Raw genomic sequence first — 21782 nt, forward strand, 5'->3', positions numbered from 1 at the left:
TGTATAGGGGCACTTGTACCCCAATGTTTATAGCAGCACTTTCAACAATAGCCAAATTATGGAAAGAGCCTAAATGTCCATCAGCTGATGAATGGATAAAGAAACTGTGTTTATGTACACAATGGAATACTACGTGGCAATGAGAAAGAACGAAATCTAGCCATCTGAAGCAATATGGATGGAACTGGAGGGTATTATGCTAAGTGAAATAAGTCAGAGAAAGATACCATATGTTTTCACTCATACGTGGATCTTGAGAAACTTAACAGAAGACCATGGGGGAGGGGAAGGGGGGAAAAGTTACAAACAGAGAGGGAGGGAGGTAAACCATAAGAGACTCTTAAAAACTGAGAATAAACTGAGGGTTGGTGGAGGAGAGAGGCAAGTGGGTGATGGGCATTGACAAGGGATGAGCTCATTGTTGGGATGAGCACTGGGTGTTGTATGGAAACCAATTTGACAATAAATTATATTAAAAAAAAAAAGGTAAAAGATTCAGAAAGGAAAACCCAGTGAAACACTGGGCATCTTTAGTGAGAACAATTAGGGGAAGAAAGTGGGTGATCATAACTGTTACATACAGAATTAGAATATGGTTGGTTTTAATTTCACAGTTTCTAGAAGCCTAAGTTTTTGTGCACAGCTCTGCCTACATGATAATAAGAAATAAAAGGTAAATGTTGTCATTCTAGCTATACAACCAGTCAATTCCAGGAAGAAAAAGATCAAACCAGCAGTTTGAACTTATCTTTTTTTTTTTTTTTTCAAACTGGTGAGGTCAGAAGCTCCCCTCTGTACCAAGCTCTCGCTGGGGGCCTCCACTCCCTGCCGGCTCTCTAGACTTTTAGGCTGGCCTCACAATTCCAACACTTGTTTTATCAGATCTTAGAGACCTCCTAAGGTGAGGGATCTTGGCTTCTCTCTGAGTCCTATTTACTGCCCGTGGCGATGGCCTACACAGAATGAGAACTCTACAAATACTGACTGAAAAGACAAATACAAAAATAAAGGTTTGCTTTATTAAGCTGTAGCCACTCTGAACTGCATTAACTCTTTAGAGCGTCCAAGAAGTCTGTCAGAGAAAGGTATGTGATCTCTGACTCTGGAACTTTATTTTCAAAGAATGATCTTGGTGGCACACCCGTTTGTTTAGAACCTTCAATTCTTGGGTGTCAGATCAAATGAAATTATGCCCATGGAGGTTATTGAGAAATTATACGGTGCTCCAAAGTGGCTTTCAAATATAAAGGCTTTTTCTCTCCTCACCAAAATATTAAGTATAGCGTTAGTGGTTGAGACCTCTTTCCATTTCCATACCCAAGCTGGCAGGTAACAAAGGCATTACAAAGTCTAGATCTGGGGGGTGGGTGCCCTCTAGGGAACAGGGTTGCTCAGAAGGGAAAACAGGCCCTGTTAACCTCTGGGAGGAAGCTTGTTCCCATTCATATCCCTCCTTCAAGTGATTTGTAACAAGGTAACAGTTGGAAACATGACTAATCATTTTAATAGAATAAAGAATTTTTTTAAATGTGTGTCTTTTATATGTCATGAATAGGAAACCCTGCTGTTAATTAATGTGGTCAGAAACTTGCTATCTGAATCCCCATCAGTGAGCAGAGACCTTCCCACTTTGCCTGGAGTATCTGAGCCCCGTGGGTCACTGATTCAGAGAAGCAGCTTCCAGTTCCAGCTAGGTGCAGAGCCCCAAGCAGGGGTTTTCAGATTTAGCCTCCACAAATTTAAGTTTATTGTGTCAAAGGAAACTAGACCCTGAGTGCACTTTTCAGCTCAGGTTTGATGTGAACCCCTTTACATACAACCCTGTGCTGCTCTGAGCCCGTCAAAACCCCACATCGCTTAAATTTTACCTAAACTTCACCCTTTTCCCCCCAAATCCTCTGATAATCTTGCCTCTTCCTTTCTTTAGGTGGTTCTTCTGGTACATGGTCTCCCTTACAGGAGAGCAAGTTAGCAAACCTCATTTTGTTGGGGCTACAGGCAGCGGGGTGTCGGAGAGGGAGGGCTTGTTTGATGTCCAGGAATTTAGGGAGCCAGGTGACACCACACTGGTAGCCTGGAACTGGCTGCAGTGGGAGGATTTACCCCACGAAAACTCAAATGCTAAAATCAGAGGTCTCCCCAGTCCCTGGAGGGTGACCGTTAACCATTTACCACCATACCACTGGTGGTGGGGAGCTGCTGGTGGTCTTTACCAGAAGTGCTTTCTCAAAGCTGACCTCTGGGGCTGTGAAGAGACTCGCACGCTGTGCCCATTCCCAAACTCAAGGATGTAAAGTGGCTGTGAGAAGACAAGCCTGTCACCACCGTTACACAGAATCCAACCTGCTCTCCCTACCTGTCACAGATGTGGGAAGAGTGTTGGCCTTTTTCAGCTGTTCCCTGCGCTCAAGCCTGGACGCTGTGGTCTCCGGCTTCTTCTCCTCCAGCTGTGGGCTGTGCTTGTGCAAGGAGCCTGCTCTGCTGATACTGCTGCTTCCAGGCTGCAGGATGACACCGACCTGGGTGGGCAGAGAGTCAGGGCAAGTGTGTGTTCAACCTCAGGACACGGAAAGACTGACCGTGCAAGGCCTTGGGGGGGCTTCTGCCTGCCAGCCCCCAACCTCTGCCTCTGAAGGAGAAACGGGACTGCACTTGGGAGCAATGTGTGGCCAACCATGACGCCAGCCATGGAGCAGCTCAAGACAAAGGTCCCAAAAGAGGGAAAGCCACTTTCGTAGGAGTCCCAGTGAACAGACTATAAAATCAGGGCCACAGAGCAAGACTCCTGATTCTTCTCCCAGCTCACTGCTCAGATGCATTCACTTTCCTATTTCACACATAACTGCAGTGTGTGTGGATCACTGCTAATAATCACAGACTCTACCAAATCAGGTTAACCTAACTGAGAGCACAAGGAAACCAAACAAAATTACTACTTGAAAACACTTCCCTGGTTTAATGGTTGTCAATTTATTTACTGCTCTACCCTAAGCATTCACCACTCCCAGCTAGCTTTTTTTTTTTTAAACCCTTGTGACCGACCTAAAAGATAGCCAAACTCGAGAAGGAAAAGATAAAGCTGAAGACCAGGCTACTCACGTTCTCTCTGGAGAGCTTTTCTGCCTGTTTGGCCTCCCTGGCTTGCTTCCTCTCCTCTCGAGTAGCTTGCTGCTCCCGAAACCCCTTCTGTTTCTGCAGTGCTAACGTTATCCACAGTGGCTGCGCAGTTTCAACCTTCTCCGCAAGTTTGGAGCCATCTAACGAGTGCCTGCTCTGAAGAACAGGCTTTTCTGGGGACAAAAAAAAGACTGCTGTTACGATTTATATGATGTATCTGGGGGCGTCTGGCTGGCTCAGTTGGTAGAGCTGTGGCTCATGATCTCGGAGTCATGACTTCGAGTCCCACATTGGGCGTAGAGATTAAACTTTAAAAAAAAATTAAAAAGCAGTATACATTTGGTCTTCATGCCCATTTCTAGAACACAGTAAAACCCTTGGAATTTCCTAAGTGATGAGAGCATAAGGTGTCCCTCATTCCGTTAATGAGATGACTTTGGGACCATCCTTAAGGCTGGGGGCTGGTTGCCAGAGGAGCCAACCATGTGATCAGGTTTGAATCTTTCGTTCCCACCCCCCAACCTCTGGGGAGGGGAGCAGGACTAGAGGCTGATTTCAATTGCCAATGGCTGATGAGTTAATTGGTCATGCATATATAGTGAAACCTCCATCAAAACCCAAAAGGACAGGGTTCAGGGAGTTTCCAGCTGGTGAACACATGGAGATTTGTGGCGAGAGGTGTCCTTTGAGGGCATGCAAGCTCCATGCCCCTTCCCCATACCCTGTCCTTATGGATCATTTCCATCTGGCTGTTCCTGAGTTACATCCTTTTATAATAAACTGGTTATCTAATAAGTAAAATGTTTCCCTGAGTTCTGTGAGGCGCTCTTCCAAATTAACTGAACTCAAGGAGGCGGTCGTGGGAATCTCCGATTTAAGTTGGTCAGAAGCATAGGTGATGACCTGGATGTGGGAATGGCATCTGAAGTGGGGACAGTCTTGTGGGGACAGGTAGACAGCATCAGAACTGATATGAATGATATGAAATGTAAGAAAGCCAGCTAGTATCTGAGGACGGGCTGATGGTGTGGAGACCTGCCCCCACCCCCACCCCCCACCCCCCACCCCCACCTCACTGGAATAGTGATCAGAACTGGTAAAGGCAAGGGTACCTGGGTGGCTCAGTCGGTTGAGCATCCAACTTCGGCTCAGGTCATGATCTCGTGGTTCATGAGTTCAAGCCCCACATTGGGCTCACTGCTGTCAGTCTGTCAGCACATAGCCTGCTTCAGATCCTCTGTCCCCCTCTCCCTACCCCTACCCTGCTTGTAGTCTCCCAAAAAATAAATATTAAAAAAAAAAACTGGTAAAGGCAAAGGGAGGTTTACAGTGAAACTGCTCACTTACCTTGATCCTTCACCCCTTAGAACTAGTGACATGAAATATTCAACTGTCCTTTCCTAACACAAACTCTGCACTGATGCCCGAGGGACTTCTCTGGGTGGAGAGGTAATATTTCTTATCAACAGAAAAATAGAAGTCTTTTCCTTCCCTCAAAATGGGACTAGAAATACAATCTTCAGTGTCAGAAAATCTCAAGCCTACAGGGGACCCAGGCTGCTATTTGATTTATTATTCTTATTTACTGCTTTATTTAACCCCTTCCCAAACATCCTACCCAGTGTATGAAAGAGGTAAAAAGGGTGCTGCTCGATCTATCCCATGAGACTGCTGAGGGCAGTGGGGCTCTGAGGAATGCAGTAGGAAACTGTGATTTTGGTCCAATGCTCTCTTTTGACAGAGTGAGTATGAGGGGCCACAGCAATCCAGTGCGGTGCCCCAGGTCACCCAGCGGTTAGTGCACAGGCTGAAGTTTGAGCCTAGGACTCCTGACTTCCAGTCTGAGCTTTTCCTGTGGTTGACTGTCTTGCCTGTGCAATGGGGTAAACACACTTCACAGGTGGCTGGAATCAGAGGTTGAGCAACTGGACTCTTAAATTGAGCAGCCCTGGGCTTGACCTTGTGTGACCTTACAAAAGCTACTTAACTTCTCTAAGGTCTTCTAATCCATAAAGTGGAGATGACAATGGCACATGCCTCATCAGACTGCCGTGAAGATTAAGAGATCCTGGGTATCATACTAACCAGACAGTTGGCAGATAGAAACCACTCTACAAAAGTGACCTGTACTTACTATTTATGTCTATGAGAATCATCCCCTTCTTTTCCTCACGTAAAAATTAAGCCCTTTTATAGATAACCATTCCAGCAATGAGTCCTTTACTACCTCAAATGAAAAGGGCTCACTATAGACCTGTTCTTTGGAAATTCACTACAAGTTTACACATTGATGATCCAGAACCTTACCAACCAGGGCTCTCATTGATTTGACTTTTTATTGAGGAGAAAGAACCAAAGTAAAATCAAATTAAGAATTCAAGCACAAAAAGGAGGCAGATTCTGCTTTTCTATACCTTTAGACCTATAATACTCTACAAAGAGAATTCCTATTTACAACGAGTCTTGGTCATTATGCTCTCCCTAGTCATCAAATAAAGTTTCAGCTATGATTTAACACAGTAAAGAAAAGTGACACATTTCAGAAGTATTAAAAAAAAAACCTGAAAGGTATTTTTAGTTAATTGTTAGTTAACAAAACAAAAACCAAAAATACAAATACACTAGACCCTTGAACAACATGGGTTTGAATTGGCCAAGTCTACTTACACACGGGTTTTTTTTGTTTTGTTTTTTTTTTTTGAGAGAGAGAGAGAGAGAGAGAGAGAGAGAGCACGCGCGCATGCAAGTGGGTGAGACGGGCAGAGGGAGAAAGAGAAACTTAAGCATGCTCCATGTCCAATGAGGAGCCCAACGTGGGACTCAATCCCATGTGATCCCAGAATTACAACTTGAGCTGAAATCAAGAATTGGTCACTCAACCCACTGAGCCACCCAGGCTCCCCTACGCGGTTTTTGTTTTGTTTTGTTTTTACAAATACAGTACAGTACTGTAAATGTATTTTCTCTTCCTTATGGTCTTCTTAATAAGATTTTCCTTTCTCTAGCTTACTTTATTGTAAGAATACAGTATTTAGCATATATAACATACAAAATATGAGTTACTCGACTATATTATCAGGAAAGCTTCCACTAGGCTATTACTAGTTAAGTTCTGGGGGGGTCAAAAGGGATTTTGACTACACAGGAAGGTAGCACCCCTGACCCTCATGATGTTCAAGGGTTGACTCTATTCACCACTTCAAGCATTCTGCTTAACTGAGAGGCTTTACACACAGGAAATAATTTAAGTTTTGTTCTACTCCAGGGCAGTGTAACACCTGTTTGGAAAATGTCTGAAACCAAACTGCCAAGATCCAAATGATTTCCATTTAAAGTTATTATGTAGGGGCTATTATGTATCAGTTGGTTAAGCATATAACTTTGGCTCAGGTCATGATCTCACAGTTCGTGAGTTCAAGCCCCATGTCAGGCTCTGTGCTGACAGCTCAGAGCCTGGAGCCTGCTTCAGATTCTGTGTCTCCCTCTCTCTCTGCCACTCCCCTGCTTGCTCGTGCTCTCTCTCTCTCAAAAATAAATAAACATTAAAAAAAATTTAAAGCTATTATGTAAAAGGGAATCCTACACTAAACATTCCACCTGAACTTGCCTGGAAAGGTCATTAAAACAACTGGCCAGTTTCCTGCCAACAATTCTGACCAGCGTTTTATCACAAGGGTCAAAATACCTTTAAAGTAGAATTGCCTACTTTTTTTTTATTTGAAAAGATAAATCGTTAGCCAGATTTTTATTTCCTTAGAACTGTGGTTTGAATAGCACATCCTGGAGTTATGACCAGACTTTAGAAAGGCTGTAACACAATATATGTAAAGGGACTAACAGGTCTGGACTGTAGCTGGGGATCAATAAACAGAAAATGTTTTAGGATGTTAAAATGTGGCTCCTGTCTGAATTTCAGCCCAGGATGCCCAAAGGTCTTCAACAAATAATGGCACCGATTCCCACATCCTGAAGTAAAAGTTCTAGATCACTTACTTGGGGCAGGCCCACAAAGTGGCCAAACAGCTACCACAGGGTCATAGAAGAATCAGAGTTGAGGTGGAAGAAGCCAAGGTAAAATATCTGTTTAAACCTATTCTCTCACATTCTAAACCCAACGGACAAGGGGAACCACAGCCCACTCCAATTCCCTCCTTCAGCTTCTGGGGACATGAACCAGTGCATCCTGCCCTTATAGGGTTTTAACCACCGCTCCCAAAGGTCAGTTCTGGGAGAAAGGGCCACTTAATATCTGTTCCACCCGCCACAAGGAGGTGGGAATTTTGGAATGAGATGACATCTGTAATAGAAGTGCTAGAGGGCAAACACAGGAGGACACAGGAGGATTATCACAGCGGAGTTATGTCCACTGTTGTTTCAGTGACCTTTACCTTAAATGTATATGATGCTCCAGGTGTTTTAGCTAATAACAGCACTACAGGGTCACAATTAACAAATAAAATTGGAGATCCAGGCTTAATATTTTTATTCTGATGGGGTGTTCAGTCAAACATGTTTGGCCTGCGCGGCCTAGAGTGAGCAGGAAGACCCCAGTGGTCTTTAGACAGCACCCATGGGCATGTGGTCTTTGCTTTCATGCTGCTTTTCTACCAAGTAAAGAAAAATTCAATTAGCAGAGCCTGACAGCCCAGAATCTGGATACCGGGGAAGAAAACAGGGGCACTGCCAGTTTTGGATAGAAAATTATAATGATCAAAAGGGCTTCCCTAAGAGAAAGAAGCACAGCAGAGAGCTATTTCTTCCGGGAGAAGATAAGGAGAGTGAGAGAGTCCTCCAGACAGTGAGAGGGACTTGGATGATCATAAAAGCTACTGACACAAAGGCTAATGTCAAAACTGAAAATGGGGGTTCCAATTCAGGATGGTGACATAGGAGGGTCCTGCACCCCTCCCCTCCCATGCACACTCAATATGCAGCTATATATGGAACAATTCCCTTTTAAAAAAAATCCAAAAACCAGCTGAACAACTATGCAATGGGTGAATGAGAAAAACTCACACAGAAGGAGGTTGGAGAGGGTGAGACACAATTTCACCATAAACCCACCCCCCGTACAGCAATCCATAACTCCGAGGGAACTCACAACTGTCAGCTTCTCCTTGAGGAACAAAAGGTTTGGATTCCACACCTGGGGCCCCAACTTTTAAGACTTTCACCAGAGGGACGGGCCCCCAGACACCTAGCTCTGAAAGTCAATGGGGATTGCAAACATGAGTCCCACAAAGCTTTAGGGAACTAAGGGTCAGCTTAAATTAATTAATTAATTTTTCTGAGAGAGATAGCAAGTGGGGAAGGGGGAGAGAGAGAGAAAGGGAGACAGAGAATCCCAAGCAGGTTCCATGCTGTCAGTGCAGAGCCCGATGCAATTGCATGTTTTCCAAGTTGCTGCATAGTTATTCCTAAACCAACTTATTTGAAAGATGACAATTCATTATACTGAACTATCCATTTTCATTCACTGCACTAAACTGCAATTAAAAATTTTTTTTTAATTTATTTTGAGAGAGAGAAAGAGAGGGAGGGGCAGAGGAGAAGGAGAGAGAGAAAATCCCAAGTAGGCTCTGTGCTGTCAGTGCAGAGCCCAAAGAGGGGCTTAAACTCACAAACCGTGAGATCACAACCTGAACCGTAAAAAAGAGTCAGATGCTTAACCAACTGAGCCACCCAGGGGTCCCAGCACAGTTTTTGTTTGTTCTGTTTTTTTTTAATGTTTATTTATTTTGAGAGAGACAGCGAGCACACAAGTGGGAGAGGGGCAGAGAGAGGGAGAGAATGAATCCCAAGTGGGCTCCATGCCATCAGTGCAGAGCAAGATGCCGGGATCCATCTCATAGAGATCGTGACCTGAGCCAAAATGAAGATTTGGACACACTGAATGGACTGAGCCCCCCAGGACAGTTATACACAGGCTTGCAGGGTGCACAATGGCATTCCCCCACAGCCCAGCAAAAAGGTTAAAGCAAAACAAAACAAAAACACAAAGAATGATGAAAATGGGCTCCTCAGCAGGACAAACAGAAATCACTAGGGAGAAATGGTCCGGAAGCGTGATCTACATGCTGGTCTAAGGCGTGGTTAAAAAGGACAATAAGGTCTTCCATAAGGCAAGTAACCAAACCACTATTGCTCAGGAAACAGATCGTTTCTCCGCAAAAATCACCCTAAATCTAAACAATTAAACACAAGAGAAGGCTTGCAGCATTTCCTAATAAACCTCAGGGGAGAGTTTCTCTGATACATGCAAGTAACTTCCTGGAATATGACCCAAACTTTACTTCAACAAAACAGAAAAGAAAAAGAATTAGATGAAGGTTCTCAGGGACCCCAAAGCCAATCCAAGTGATCACTGAACTGTCCCAAACCGATAGTCTGAAGAAACACGAGGGGCAGCCTTGAGTGAGGGCAGCTCTAAGATTTCTTTTTAAAAGGCTTCACAGTGGTAAGCTGGTGGGGGCAGGGACGCATTTGCACAGCATTTTGCATAAAACTGAGCCAAAGTCAATCATTCACACAGAAGCTCCCAAGGCCGATGCTGCTGCTGAAAGTCCCCTAACCTCCCACCTTAGTGCCTTTACTGCCCAGAGCTAGAACACAGGCTAGTCTAGAAAACCCCAGTCTTATCATCACTGTGAGGCTCCTTCATAAGGATTAAGGGCTTCTTTGTTAATTAGGACTGTATTTCAATGTCCGTTGTCAACTGAAAGTGTGTTAGTCTAAGTGTCAGCACCTGGAACTTATTACTTCTGTAAGTATCATTAACAGTATGAGCTGCAGGCAGGTAGCACAGTCAGCATTTCCAAAATTCTAAAGGAGCAGAAAAAGAAAAGGGCCTCAATACGACTTATGACAGCGAAGGGACGTGCTCCCACACTAGCCCTGCTTCCAGCTCCGGGCAGTTGTGGCTTCTGCCAGGACACAGACCAGCTGGACAGAGGCAGGGGGCACCTACCCATACCTACCTTTCCTCCCGGCCTCAGGGGTTTGGGAAGGCTTTTCTGGCCGAGCAGCAGACAGGGCCGAGGAACCAAGTTTCCTCTCTGTTTCTACAACTTCCTCCTCATCCCTCTTGTGTGCCTTCCTTTTCTCTGGGGGTGGCGGTGACCGCGGCCAGAGGTCCCTGCTCTCCTGACCCTCCTTGCATGGCTCGCCAGGCTCCGGGTCTGGCTTCCCTGCCCGGCGGGCCAGCAGCTCTACCAGGTAGGGCCTGCTCAGTTTGGAGAGTGGGGAGGAGGGGGGAGTCTGACCGGCAGGCTTGGGAGCCAGGGCTGGCTTCTGCACCAATGGCATTTTGTTTGCCACCTTGTCGTGCTCTGCAACTGGCTGAGGCCCCAGCTGGGCTGCAGGAGAAGAGTGTACTCTTTCAGCAGAGTCCTTCCAGGTGGACAGGGCTTGCTTCCTCTCAGGGGTTAGGGACAGGCCATGCTTGAGGGCCACACCCTCTGTCTCTTTCTCTCCTTTTGTACTTCCTGGTACAGGTGGCCCACCATCAGCACTGTCCCCGGTGCTGCTGTGCCTTTTCTTCTTCTTTTGTTCTGTCTGTTGGTCACAGTGGAAGCGCAAGGAGTAGTTGGTCCTTCTCAATTTTATCCCAAACGGTGAGGCTTTTTCCTCTTGACCAGGCGTTGCGGGGTCTGCCTTTCCTATACCACTGATGGTCTCACTGTCCAAAATGATCATGGGCTCTGCATGGGCCACTGCTTTCTGTAGAGGGTAAGGAGGGCTTGGAACAAGGAAAGATGGGAGGTCTTTGGCAAATTTGCATCCCTCTGTGCTGTCTGCTGGCTCCAGTTTCTCTGTACCCTTTGGGTGCTCATAAGTAGCCAGGGGCTGGGGAGCTGACCCATCATTGGGTCCCAGCACAGGTCTTTTTCTAATGCTCTCTGCTTCTGTGTTAGGTTTGGAGGTCTCGGTGCCACCATCTGAGAATTTCTGCCAAGCAGGCATAATAGAGAATTTTGCATTTACTGGGGGGATCCTCCGGAGGTTCCCGCGGGAATCACATCGGCCCCTGGGAGTGTGCTCTTCACCTGGTCGAGACTGGTCTCTATCAACGCGCTGCTCACTCTCTGTGTTCTTCAGAATTCTGGACCGAATGGAAGCCCATTCGGCTAGTGCAGCCACACTGCTCGGAGACTCCTGGGGGGGCCTGGCCTTCCCGCTCCCTGACCGGGGGTCGACAGATGCTCGGGGTGGGTTCTCCAGGACAGGGACATCCACGTGCTTCTTTTCTTCTGACAAGCCCAGGAGAGACTTGCATGCTGTGTCCTTGATCTGGCTCAGGTTGACGGCCGGGCCGCAGAGCTGTGCTCCCGTGACCAGAATGGCTGTGTGGGGGACACTCAGGGAGGAGGGCAAGGCATGGGAGGCTGGGCTGGCTCTGGGGGTCTTCGGCTCCTGGGGGGCAGAGGCAAGTCCCGCGTCCTTCAGGGGCATCACTGGGCTCAGATTGACTTTGGGGAAGAGAATCTGCTTCCCTCCGGATGACACCTGGAAAGTATAGGGCCTGGGCGTGGTCTGCCTCTCATCCACTTCCTGCCACCGAAGTTCCTCCACCTTCCTGTCTTTTTCTGGAGCGGCAGCTTCCTTCTTTTCCCCGGCAGCCAGCATCTCTTCTACCTTCGCCTCTTGTTTCCGGGGAGGCTGCATGTTAGCTTCTTGTCTCTTTTCCTGACGTGCACGACGACTATGCCCGGGAAAATCCCCGCCTTGTGCCTGCTGCTCTCCGCATGGCTCAGCCTCCTGGCTCTGCTTCTCGCAAATCCTTGACTCCTCAGAGTGTTCTCTTTGCTTCTCGGGTTGCAGGTGCTCTCGTTTGCCTGATTTCCCTGCAAAGTCCACCTGAACTGGGCTCCTTGAGCTCCTTTCCACGTCCAGTGGCTGCCACCTCTCCTCTTGCACACTCGCTGCTTCTCGACCTTCCACTTCCTGCTGCCTCTGCGCCTCCACTTCCTCCCGCTTTCCCTGTTCTGCCCTTCTCTCTGCTGCTGCCTCTTCCTCCCATCGCTGCTCCTCCTGCAGGTGAAGCTTGTCCTCTCGTTGCCGCTGCTCCTCCTCCTGCTGCCTCTTCTCCTCTCGTTCTCGGTGCTCCTCCTCTTCCCGCCCCCGCTGCTGCTGCTCCTCCAACCGCCTCTGCTCCTCCTCCAGACTCTGCTGTTCCTCCTGCAGCCGCAGCTCCTCCTCCCTTTGCCGCTGCTGCTCCTCCTCCTCCCTTTGTTGCTGCTCTTCGGCCTCCAACTGCTTCTGTTCCTCCAGCTCCTTCAACTCTCTTTCCTCTTGTTCTTCCTGCTGCTTGTCGGCCTCCTGCCCGCTCCACACCGCCTGCTCTTCCTGCTGTGTGCGTGGCGGCTGCTCTTGGGCCTCCAGGTGCCTTCCTTCCTCTTGTTCTCTCCGCTCTTGGCCTTGGACACCTTGCCCTTCCAGTCTCTGCCTCTCCTCTTGGTGCTGCCTCTTTTCTGCCTCCAGCTGTAGTTCTGCCTCGTCTCCCTCCTCGTCCTCGCCTACCTCCTCCAAGAGCTCTTGCCTTCTGTTCTCTTCCCAAAGCCTCCTCTCCAGGGCCTGGAGTCTCTGCTCTTCCAGACGTCTCCTCTCGGCTGCTTCAGCCTTTTGCCGTTTGCACTTGGCCTCAAGTTCTAGCCAGTATTCTTCTTGGCATCTCTTCTCTTCTTCAGAGTCCAGCAGCTCTGGCTCCTCCTCATGCCAAATTGGTTTGCCCTCTCCAGGGTGTCCGTTCTGGTCCAGGGACAGCTGACCCAGAAGGCTACCTTGTTCATGCAGTCGATCCTAACATTGGTAAGGACAAAATAATTAGCCTTTTCCTTTTGCACAGGCAACCATTACCCACCCTATTCACAATGTCGGTGACCCTCTTAATCTCAAGAGAAAGTGCAGTTGTTCCTAAGTATAGAGATAGGTACACCCAGGCCAGCACAGCAAGAGTAAATTGTGAGAGTGGAGGAAAACATATCACCTTCATGTTTACTCCACGGCCCTTTTATTGGTCATTCTCAAATGCCTTTTGCTTAATACAAATGAATAAAAAGAGAAAAACCAATAGCCCAGCATTAGAAAGATGAGAAAAAATGAGAGCTGCACTTCATCGACGTCCCCTGAAATTTGTGACTTCAAAGTCCACACCAGTCAAACTGAAGAACCTTTGGCAGAGCCACGGTAGGAGAGCTGGCAAAGCAAATGCAAGGTGTCTAGAGCCCCTCAAAAGGCAGCCCCTCAACTCTGAGGCTCACCTGCCCCAGGCAGGCACCAAGTTAGAAAGAGCCAGTAGATGGGCCTGCTTCCCCCTGTTCATTGCAACACACCAGGTCCCTGATGGGAGACACTTAGTTGCTTCTACGGGTCCCTCACACCACCACCAACCCCCCGCCAGGTAGAATCAGTGCCCACAAGCAAGGGCATCTGCCTGGTCAGCTGGGATGGGCGCTACATACCCTGGCAAGTCGCCTGTGTTTCTTTGACACCCTCTGGTTTTTTGGCTTAACGGACAGTTTGTGCTTGGCAGCACTGTTGTCCAGACGCGCGATGGCCAGGGGGATGGCATCTAGGTTGACACTTTCGATGGTTCCAGCAGAAGAGAAGTGCCTTTTTGGCCGCGATGGTTTAACTGGAGCCACCTGTAGAGGAGATTAAACTACAGAGTCAGTCCAGATCAGAACACCGTCGGGGGGGTCCTGGAATAGCAGCACTTGCTGGGGCCTGCACCTTGCCAGGCCTGGACTGGCCCAGGGGCTGCTGTGAACAGAGGCACTGGGACAGAGAGATGAGCACTGCTTTTGTCATCAAAAAACAGGACGTTGACTATTTGTTCTGCCAATGATTTTTGCATTAACTCAAAACAGTCATTTAACCTTTCAGGGACTGATTTTCCTACTCTGAATAATATGGGGGGGGGGTCAGATTAGATGAGGGGGGTTGACAAAACATAGCCAGGAGGCCCAATCCTGCCCACAGCCTGTTTTGGTAAATAAAGTTTTGTCAGCACACAGCCACACCCCTTGTCCATGGTCTTTAGTGCTTTTGTGCTACAAAGGAAGAGCAGAACAAAGGAGGGTATCTAGGTTGGACCTTATGGCCACAAAGCCTAAAATAAAGCATGGTTTGCTGAGCCCTGGACTAGCTCATCTCTATATTAAGGACTCTATAAGACACTTGCAAACGTCCCTCAGCCTCTACCTGAGACCCTCTGAAGTAGGGAAAATGTCTTTTTCAACGTTTTTTTTTTTTTTATTTTTTTTATTTTTGGGACAGAGAGAGACAGAGCATGAACGGGGGAGGGGCAGAGAGAGAGGGAGACACAGAATCGGAAACAGGCTCCAGGCTCTGAGCCATCAGCCCAGAGCCTGACGCGGGGCTCGAACTCCCGGACCGCGAGATCGTGACCTGGCTGAAGTCGGACGCTTAACCGACTGCGCCACCCAGGCGCCCCGAAAATGTCTTTTTCATCTTTTCAGTTCCCTTTCTGCCCAAGCAGCAAATCTCATTTAGCAAGTGCTCAGTAAATATTTTTTGGAGGAATGAAGAAACAAGAAAGTATAACATCTATGCCTAGGGCATGAAACTGCTACCTGCAAAAACGTTTTAGCACAATCATTCCAAAGCCACAGAACACAGAATTGACTGGCGAAAAAAGGATGGGCAGAACTGTGCCCCCCGGGGGAAAGGGAAGGTCCTCACGGCACGACTGAAGCGCTGTAATGCAGATGGCACGCACTTAGGAGCCACCACCTCAGACAAACTGTACACCCGCAGATCAGCCTCAACCCAGGGGCCACACACCTGTAACTATTGAGCTTTTAAAGGCAAGCAGCAAGGTGAGGGCTCACAGCCACACCACGCCAACGTGCAGCAGAGGGCGCTCACGGCCCCATCTGTGGGTCTGGTGCCAGCAGCTGAGGCACAGAGGCATGAACAGAGGCCAGGGTTTATGTGTTGGCATTCATGTTGTAAGTGCAGAGCCAGTGGGGTTTAGCTGGCAGCTTTGCTTTTTGCAATTACCTTCCATATTTATGCACAAAAGATAAAGGACCAAGCCAGCTCAAGAGCAAAATGGATGCTCAGTAAATAATAACTTAGGATAAGGAGCACAGTAGTAAGGAAAAATAATTCCAGCCTTTGGGCTCCTGGCTTTCACTTATTTATGGTTATCTTTATAATAGGTATCAAATTCTGAACTGTGGTTGAGAAGAGACAAATCAAACATTTATTTCCATCCCCTACTAGATGCGTGAATAAAAGGAGTTAGAGCCAAATGTGATAGATTGAAGACACAGATAAGCACTTGAAGCTGAGACTTAAATGCAAGGTTTCATTTCTACTCATTTCAGCTGGGCTTCTTCATTGTCTGGGTGGTGGCACTGTCTTGAGCCATCCCCTTCAGAAGACTCAGGGACATACTCTGCTCACTGTACCAGTCTCTGGAAGGACCCTTGAGTCCCTATGCAAGTGAAGAGTGCTCACAGGAGTGGACTGGCCTCTACTGGAGGGGTGCACACGGTCTCCACAGGGTTCCCTGGACTCCTGCAGGCAGAGTCCCAGGTTTCAACAGAACACAGAAAAGTTAAAAAACAAAAATACATACAAGTAGAAAAATGCTAAGGTCTTTTTTGCTTTTGCATGTCTAAGCATTTTTTCCTTTTTTAATTTCAGAGAGAGAGAGAGAGAGAGAGAGAGAAAATGCAAGTAGGAGACAGGGATAGAGGGAGAGAGAGAGGAGGGGGGGGAGAGAGGGGGGAGAGGGAGGGAGAGAGAATCTCAAGCAGTCTCCATGCTCAGCATGAAACCGGGCGCAGGGCTGAGCCCAGGACCCTGACCTGGATCCTGACCTGAGCTGAAACCTGCATTAAGATACTCAACCGACTGAGCTACCCAGGTGCCCCTTATTTTGCATTTCCAAATAGAAGGAGACTTTTTTCCTTACAGACTTGGGTACCTTCAGGTGTTCTGGAATGTCTTTTTCAATGGCTTAACAGTGTCTTGAAGTACCTGGTACATTTAGGAAAATGACCAACGTGTAAGTGTTCAAATATGTACGTGCTGGGAGGTGGCTATTTTTTCAGAACAGGGTTCAGTTCCAGCAGGTGCGCTGCCATGGAAACAGACACTCTACATCTACCACTGGTTATGTTTTGAAGGAATTTAAAGTAATAGATGAAGGCGGCATTTATGAATGGAAAAAATGAGACAGCGGATTGAAAAAAAAAAGCAGGGGAGAGAATGGAAATGGAAGTTCAAGTAAAGAAGCTAAATATGTAACTTCAATTCATATTACCTTCTCTTCCATCTCACTTCTGGCTCCAGGCAGATTCGGAGGACTCAGAGAACTTGGCGTATCACTGGGCTGGAACCAAAAAGAGAGCACTCAAGTCAAACGCCAGAACAGGAAGTTCTGGGCAGATAACCAGATGCGGGCTGTGCCTGGAAAAGGCCGCAGCTGGCTTTACAGAGCCAGCAGAAGTCACAGTGGGGACTTTGCTAATGTCCAGACAAGGACTCCTGAGGCACAGAATGTGTGCTTTCCTCCTTTCCTGAGTTCAACACATTTCCATGTGAGCAGTGTCTAACCTCAGTCCCTGATGTGCTTCCCCACGGCTGAGAGAGTCCAGGTGCCGCCCTCTAGCCACCCCACCTGGGAAGCGGGGCTGTGTCACACACCTGGCCTCCGACCTCAGAGCGGTGGGCTATGCTCACTGCCTTCCACCCCCTTTGTCTGCCGGACCTCTCACCTCTATGCCAGACCTCTTCCCTGTGAGAAAAAACAAAGGCCCTACCAATTCTGTGCACAAAAGACTGGGCTGAGAAGGTGGATGACCAGAGGCAAAAACGAAAAAAACAAAACAAAAAAAAAACCCCTCAGGACAGAAGAAGAAAAAGGCTGAAGATCCCCAGCCCAGTCACCTCGCCTGCCCTGGGAATGCCCACACTACATCACCTGCACCTTTCTGATGGCCCAATATGCCTTCCACTTTGTGTGGCCAATATTTACACAGCTTCATCGTCCCTTCCAGAGCAATAATAGCTTGTCCTGCCTCAGCCCATTTTCTGCACCACACTTAGAAGCATCTTTGGAAAACAAAAATCAGATTATGTCACTGTCCTGCTTAAAAGACTCAGAGGTTTCTAGTACTCTCAGAGTAGAATTATCCCTTTCCCGTGCTCTGTACATTCTGGCCTCCCTACCTCGCTCTATCTTCCCTTTGCCCCCCATCACGGTCCAGCCAACAACACTGACCTGCTTTCTCGTGGGACACCCTCAGTCCTATCCTGGGCCTCTGGACTTGCTCTTCCCTCCATCTAGAACACAGCTCCCATAGCCAGGTCTGTCATGGCTGCTCTGACCTCCTTACCTAAAGAGTGACCTCTCCCCCTCCACGTTACTCACTTTTCCACCACTCTGTTTTACTTCCTGTGAAGCATTTTTCTTGATCCAAAGTTATTATACTTATAACATTTACTAAATAAGTTATTATCTTTATACATATCTGTTGACTTGCCATCTGACTCTCATTAAAATGTGACTATGCATGGGCACCTGGGTGGCTCAGTCGGTTAAGTGACTGACTTTGGCTCAGGTCATGATCTCACGGTTTGTGAGTTTGAGCCCCATGTTGGCCTCTGTGAGGACAGCTCAGAGCCTGGAGCCTGCTTTGGATTCTGTGTCTCCCTCTGTCTCTGCTCATACTTTGTCTCTCTCTCTCTCTCTCTAAAATAAAAAATTTAAAAAAATGCAAACCATGCAGAGGCACCCCTAATCTATAGCTGGGGTAGCACTTGCCGAACGAATGGTCCTCCTCCTCCCTCAGGCCATGGTCTGTTGCATGTATTATACCATCAATAATAGGACATTTGCCTCAGTCCTTGGGCAATCCCTGCATTAAGGCTGACAGCCATTGCTGCCGCTCGCACTGAGAGATTGGAGAGAGTGGTTTTGGACCTCGCGGTCTCCACTTTACCCAGCACACCACCTGACACCTGCTTGTGTGGGAACCAGGAGTCATGAGAACCAGGCAGAGGTGGGCAACAGCGGGGGACCAGCCTGTTCTATCCTTCTTCACTTTGCTCTGTTAATCACTTCTCCTTCTTACTGCTCTATGACATATTAGCTGATAACAAGCATGACCTCTGGGGCCACGTCCATTTTAAAAACACCCAGGGTAAGTCCAGGCACCTTGGTAGGCAAAGCACAAAGAATGCTTTCTGCCAAGACTGGAAGACTCAGCAGAGAGCTCCCTGCTCCAGCTACTGGTGGGGCATTTCCTCCTTCCCCACCAGAGGCCTGAGGGGGGTCCCTTCTGCTGCTGGAAGGACTCTCATTCCAGGATATGTTCATGGTGTCTCTTTCCAAGTGTCAAAAGACCAAATTTAGATAAGACAATGCTGGACCAATATGACTTTCTTTCCTCATTAAGTAAACTTCAATGGCCAGTTTGATATGTCCTGTCTTGTTAAGAACCTATTTCTTTCTTGTTTTCCTTTAAATTAGTCCAATTTGACAAGTAATTATTCAGTGCTACTAAGTAAACACTAGCTATGTCCTAGGGAGACAGAGATGTGTAAGATCCAGTTTGTCCTCAAGGAACTCAACATTTAGAGATGGAGAGAAAATAATTATGTGGACAGACACAGATGAGTATGAATGTGTGAGAGGCACTAAGGACACACAGCAAAGACACACAGGAGACAGCACAGCCTGGGGGTAAGGCCGGGTAAGGCTTCCCAGAAGAGGTGGGCCAACCTGAGTCTTGAAGAACAAGTGGAAGACACTGTGAAGAGCGCATGCAAAGGGCATGTCTTCTCTTCCTCTCCCTCCTCCAAGTGGCCCTCACTGCAGATCATGGCACCTGACCTGGAAGTGCCCTCCAGCCCTGGGCGACTCATCAGGAAAGCTTCTCTTGCATACTCCTTCCTTCCACTGCAGACCCAAGAGTTATCGGACGCCCCTGTTCACTGATTGACGTCCTCCCCACACGTATTAGCAAGAAGTCATTCCCAGGAGGAGCCTTACTTTGTTCTCCGTGTCTGACAGGATGATGTCCTCCTGAGTCACAATTTCCATGGGACTGGTCAGGAATAGATCCTCTTCTAAGGTAGCCTCGCCACTGTCTGCCTTCTTCATGGGAATGGCATTGGGTGGTGGCTGCCCAAACTTGATGTTTTTGCTCAACTGTCGCTGGAGAAAAACAGAAGAAAGACGTTCTGAAGCAGTGAAGCAGTTCACAATAACCGCAACCAGAGGCCCCAGCATATCTAGTAGGCATTGAGGCATATTCTGTGCACAACGTTTCTAGACTAAATACCATGCCAGTAAGCCATGATGCAGTCCTGTAATAAGTGAATTTGTTTTCCAGTTTCTTTTCTTTTCCTTTCCCACCTTCAAGCCATGAGCTTTTTCATCCAGCCACCTCTTTCTTGGAGATATCAACATTATCCAGGGGTAGAGAGGCCATATTTCTGAACCAAAAGTTGGGATATACGTTATGACAAAAATTTTTTGATTAACCTATAAATTTCTTTAAAAAAGTCTCTTAAGAGTATAAAAATTGTATAGAATATAGTTACATGAAATGCAGGAACCAGTGGGGAAAATCAAGACTCTTGTGGTCAGTGTAATGAGGGAACCCTCCAGCCTCTCTTGGACACATTCCTGTTGAATATTTATGCTTCAGCCACCTTCCTCATCAGGCCTTCACTTGAACATCATGTTCTGGTCACAGTGGGCACCAGGGTGAAGAAGGCCCCAATGCTGGCAAGTCTTTCCATGATCAATGCCAAAGTCATGGGAGTCACAGGAACAGTCTGTCCTGCCACTAGGACTTCTTTTTGCCTTGCTGCAGCTATGCCCTGTGAACTACAGGGCAGAAAGTGCCCAGTGGGGAAAGAACAGAGAAGTAGCCAGAAGGAAAAGGGCCAAGGAAGGATTTGTTACTGGTGGCAGGTAGCTAGAAGTGTGTGTGTGTGTGTGTGTGTGTGTGTGTGTGTGTGTGTGTGTGTGTGTGTTTGGGGCAGGGGGTGGGGGGGGGAACAGGTGACAGAAATGAGGACAACAAATAGTATTTAGAATTAAAGAAAAGCCAGATTAGAAAAGAAATATATTCCCTGAAGAAAAAAATGTATAATAGTTTAAGAAAGGGCAAAATATTTAATGGGCTGCAGCAGAAAACAATGAATGACATTCCAGAAGAAGAAAGGGCATGCCGTGGCCACCTGAGAGACTACTAGATTTAATATACTATAGAAACTCTTGCCTTGATCTATAGCAGGTTTCTGAACCTCAGCGTTACTGACATTGTAGGCCAGATGATTTTTTTGTGTGGGGAGCTCATCCTGTGCACTGTAAAATGTTTAGCAGCACGTTGGCCTCTGGGACACTAGATGCCAGTAGCAATCCCTTCCCTGTCAAGACATCCAAAAATGTATCCTGAAGTTGCCAAAGTCCCCTGGGGGTGGGTAAAATTGCCTCTGGATGAGAGCTACTGCTCTACATCTTAGGTACTTGGGCTTCATAGTCCTGTCATGCCTCAAAAAGGAAAAAAAGGACGAAAGAAAGAAAGAAAGAAAGAAAGAAAGAAAGAAAGAAAGAAAGAAAGAAAGAAAGAAAGAAAGAAGGAAGGAAGGAAGGAAGGAAGGAAGGAAGGAAAAATGCATTATTTGATATTTATCTTTAATTTGGCTAATATTTAATCCCATAGAGCTGCCAAGAGCAATAGCAATCACATAGTCCAGACCCCTCATTTTACAAAAAATGTCAGAGATCCAGTGGGGAGAGGTGACTGGCCCAAGCTTATGGAAAGAATGAGTGGCCCCAAAGGGATTTGAATCCAGGTCTCCTAAAACCATATTCAGTGTTATTTGCATTGCACTCCACAGGTTCTCACAAATTTGACATCAACACTTCTTTCTTATAGGGGCAGAAATAAAGAGATGATGCAGCATTCTTAATACCTTGCTGAAGTTCCCTGGAAGGGGAATCCCATGAGGGAAATGCCTGTTTCCCCTCTGAACTCAAGGGTACCAAATCCACCCACTCGTGCCCAGCTCCCCCTCAGCCTTGCATGGTGGACGGTGAGGTTGCAGAGACATGGAAGAAGTGAGCCCCAGACTCCCCTCCCCACACCCCCAGGGCACCCCGGCATGCCAAGTCAGGAGCACAGAAAGACAGAGGACTTGTATTTGATCTGCCGGTATTTCAGCCTGAGCCTGGATCCCCGGGCACCACAGAGGAGCACACACCAAAAGCCCGAGTTCAGCCACTGAAGAACAGCTGAGCAGCCTAATAGGGTTTTGGGGAGGAGAAGGCTAAAAAAGGGTGTCTTCTCAAAACAAGTTTAGCAGGAAGCAGCAGTTAGTATCTACTCTCTAAGCAGATCAATAAGCAGGCACGGTTAGAGCAGCCGATGGAGTTAGACAAGAGGACACGGAGTAACAAATTCACAGGCCCAGCTTACTCTGCTCATCTGTGGGTGAGGGATAGGGACCTGGTGATATGGTTCCTGCGTCCTAGTGAAAGCTTCAGCAGGAGTTCCCTCTGGGATTCCCAGCCCAGCCTTTGGTTTACCAGTTATCCCTTCTCTAGGAGTGCTGGCCAGGAGCTAGAAAGTGTTCTAAATCCCCTTAGACTGAGACTTCCTGTTGTCAGGGTC

At 47.4% G+C, this 21782-nt stretch overlaps 1 protein-coding gene across 10 annotated transcripts in view; it reads right to left on the minus strand.

Moving 5' to 3' along the window:
- The window catches only part of CRACD (capping protein inhibiting regulator of actin dynamics), a 282825-nt gene that overhangs the window by 9281 nt on the left and 251762 nt on the right, over positions 1 to 21782 (minus strand). For all 10 annotated transcript variants that reach the window (XM_086704999.1, XM_086704998.1, XM_086705003.1 and 7 more), the window contains 6 exons: positions 19148 to 19312; positions 16415 to 16483; positions 13578 to 13760; positions 10095 to 12915; positions 3100 to 3290; positions 2357 to 2519 (listed from right to left, as the gene is read on the minus strand). In XM_086704999.1, the coding sequence (XP_086561125.1) occupies positions 2357 to 2519; positions 3100 to 3290; positions 10095 to 12915; positions 13578 to 13760; positions 16415 to 16483; positions 19148 to 19312 (3592 nt within the window). The remainder of the gene's footprint in view (positions 1 to 2356; positions 2520 to 3099; positions 3291 to 10094; positions 12916 to 13577; positions 13761 to 16414; positions 16484 to 19147; positions 19313 to 21782) is intronic.

Source organism: Puma concolor, chromosome B1 (genome assembly GCF_028749965.1).
Source record: "Puma concolor isolate L17-30 chromosome B1, mPumCon1.1.hap2, whole genome shotgun sequence".
NCBI lineage: Eukaryota > Metazoa > Chordata > Mammalia > Carnivora > Felidae > Puma > Puma concolor.